The sequence below is a fragment of the Oncorhynchus mykiss genome, chromosome 21, assembly GCF_013265735.2.
Source record: "Oncorhynchus mykiss isolate Arlee chromosome 21, USDA_OmykA_1.1, whole genome shotgun sequence".
In the NCBI taxonomy this organism is placed as follows: domain Eukaryota; kingdom Metazoa; phylum Chordata; class Actinopteri; order Salmoniformes; family Salmonidae; genus Oncorhynchus; species Oncorhynchus mykiss.
Genome location: NC_048585.1, coordinates 22,848,667 through 22,852,104, shown reverse-complemented (window position 1 = coordinate 22,852,104; position 3,438 = coordinate 22,848,667). Strand labels below are relative to the sequence as shown.

Sequence of the window (3,438 nt, the reverse complement as noted above, 5' to 3'; positions counted from 1 at the left end):
AACTGTTCAGCAGTGTGAGCTCTATGACGACCTTCCCACTCTGTCTGTCGAATTCTTTGCTCTTGTTTACCTTAATAGGATGTCGGTGGGCGGAGCTGGGAGGGTCGTCAGCAAAATGGGACACACCTGGAACCGGCTGTGTCCCGGGATAAATACACCTTTTCCCCATTCATTGAGGAGACTCTCTCCATGCAGACACACTGTTGGATTTGGTTGTGGCCTTTTTATGGACGTTGTGTTTGTTTGTTTGCTACGGCACCTTTCAACACCCCTCATTATCACCATCTATGCAGGCAACCACTCACTTACACTACTGATTACTGACTGCACACACCATTGTTCATTGTAAATAGTTTACTTTAGTTAATACATTTATTTTTGTTATTCCTTATTTCTACGTTGTCTCCCTTTTTGTTATGGGCTCTGAGCAGGTTCGTGACAGTTCTGAGAGCAGATCTTAGAGGTTTATTATCAAATATCACTAATTATGCTCACTGCTATTGGTGCTGCAGTCTAACAGGATCGTTCAATTTTAGAAATGATTGCAGAGTATTTGTTGAATCAGATGCCCTTTTATATAAATTAGTATCAAATTTGCTTCCTATTCATGAGATAGTGATCACCGGAATGAACATTAAAGTAACTCTTGTGGTTATATTTCAATTAAAACAAGCTTTATTTGAACTCAGAAGCAAGATTACATTTACAACTTAATCACAAAATACTTCATTTTGGCACACATCACTCCTGAAATGATTCACTACTATACTGTAACATTCAGCTCTAAAACACAAATATGTGTGGACTCTCTAGCCTCCTACAATGGCTTCTCCGGTCCCTAGACACTACAGTGACTTTTCCGGAAGGCGGCCGAATCACTGGTGTCTTCATGGGCGACCCTGCAGGTGTACACCTCTCCCTCTTCCCAGCGTGCCTTGCTCAGGGTCAGGGTGCTGCTGCGGCTGTAGTGGCCGCCCTTCTCTTCTTCTGTGGAGGTCAGGACCCCATCCTTCACCTCCTCCCCATCCACCTCCCAGCTCACCATCGCCCCCTGGGGGGAGTAGCCACTCAGCAGGCAGGCCAGTGTGGCCGAGCCCCCGAAGAGCTGCTCAGAGGACGGGGGGAGCAGAGACACTGTGGGTCTGATAGAGGGACCAGCTGGAGGAGAGGACAGAGGAGAGAGGAGGGTCAGATACTACTGCTACTACTGTATCATGGAATGTATTAGGAGAGGAGAGGAGAGGAGAGGAGAGGAGAGGAGAGGAGAGGAGAGGAGAGGAGAGGAGAGGAGAGGAGAGGAGAGGAGAGGAGAGGAGAGGAGAGGAGAGGAGAGGCAGTACACACAGGATAAACAACTAGCTACAGTACTAAGGATAACAAAACACTTAATCTATAAAGATAACGGCAAAAATAAACTCTGCAAATATTTTTAGACAAAGCAATCCATCAGATACATGTATGTTACATTCATGCTCTACAGTATAGCCCACCAAGAGCAACAAAATACTAAGAGGGGGTTTCCTGGACATAGATGAAGCCTTGTCCTAGACTAAAAAACACTTTCAATGAAGATTATCCATTGAGCTTGCTTTTTAGTCCAGGACTAAGCTCAATGTGTTTGACAAACCGTCCCATAGTCTACAAAGACATGCAGTAAACAGATATTACACATTCAGATTTAATAATCGTATATACTATTAAAATTGTAAATCTACATGTAAATGTTGTCAAATCTACCCTGAGACACAAGCCAAAATGACCTCAAAGTACTTTTTAAAACTATAGAGGAGGTTCCCCTTTAAACCATGTCAGTGGTAACATCTACGATGAATACAATACAAAATGTTGCTTATAATATAGAAAAAGTAGTTGCTACATATTGACAGAACAATGAGCTGACGTGCAATACTGTGTATCAAAATGTCCTCTTTTTAAATCACCTTAGAATATAAACTTGGTGGTACGTGAACAATTCTCTCACTTTGGTGACTCTGCCATTTACCAATCTACCTATCTGTCCCCAGAAATCTCTATAGCCTTGAAGTATTTATTATGGAGAAGATGATAACATCTCATAATGTTGTTCATAGTATGATTACATTTTGTTTTAATGAGAGAAGACAAAAATGTACTTACTTTTCAGCACTAGTTTTGTTCCGCTTCCAAAAGTCCACCACAACGATTCATAATGGTTAAGTCGCCATACAAAAACCTCCATCACACAAGAGTGGGCAGGCACCTTAACAGACAGAGCACTCTCAGTCCCACCCTGAATACTGAAGTGCTAGTTAGTATAATACAATAATACCAAACAATGGCAAATCTTCAAAATCTGACTTAAAAGTATTTTTCTGTATAGACAGATAGCAATTTCTGTCAACTGTTTTATTATTGTTATTGTGTCAGGAAACTAAATACCACGTTAATCAGGTAATATACTTGGCCATTACAACAGATCAAAGATCTTTGACCAGTTTCGTTGTTACTGAGTTTTGCCTTTGCAGGGCAGAATAGGGACTGATAGTACTGAAGTACGAGTATAATACAATAGAGTCAGACACTACTGAACTACTAATATAATGCAATAGGGACTGATAGTACTGAAGTACAAATATAATACAATAGGGACTGATAGTACTGAAGTACAAATATAATACAATAGGGACTGATAGTACTGAAGTACAAATATAATACAATAGGGACTGATAGTACTGAAGTACAAATATAACATAATAGGGACAGAGAGTACTGAACTACTAATATAATACAATAGGGACTGATAGTACTGAAGTACTGGAATAACGTATTAGGGACTGATAATCCTGGGTTATGAGTATAATCCACTGACACACTTAGATAATTACATGTTCCTCTTAGATCACTGATTTACAGTAGAAGTTATTTATAACACGATAAAATATACTGTATCTGCATAATCTGTATGTAGTTATATAGCTAACAGTTATGAATGTAGGTACTAGCAGTAAGACTATTTACATATGACAGTTTGCATTGGCAGCACATGCTTCAGTGCTCTGGGAGTATTTATAACCCTGTGAGTTTAACACTTCATGACTGAGAGCTGTCCTTCATGACAACAGAACCCAAAACAACCATGACTTTTATCACCATCTTCATCTGGATATTTGCCCTCTGCTTTCAAGGTAATATATTTTACATACATTTACCCTGACTGTAGTTACTTAACCTTATTAAAGTAAATACCATTATGTTATTGTAAAGTCATTCTTTTGTAAAGCAATGAGCAAATTAATGCACGATTGAATGTTAATTACATTTCTGTTTCAGAGTCCAGAGGCCAGGTCACAGTGACCCAGACTCCTGCAGTGAAAGCTGTTTCAGTGGGTCACTCAGTCAGTTTCAGCTGTAAGACCAGCAGTGCAGTACACAGTGATAAACATGGACAGAGGTTGGCCT

The 3,438-nt window shown here is 39.9% G+C and overlaps 1 gene segment (V, D, J or C); it reads right to left on the bottom strand.

The window, feature by feature from the left end:
• Positions 1-652: 652 nt before the first annotated feature.
• Positions 653-2,615, bottom strand: LOC118936435. The segment is given in 2 exon segments: positions 653-1,158; positions 2,137-2,615. Coding segments are annotated over 2 exon segments (402 nt in total).
• Positions 2,616-3,438: the final 823 nt, after the last annotated feature.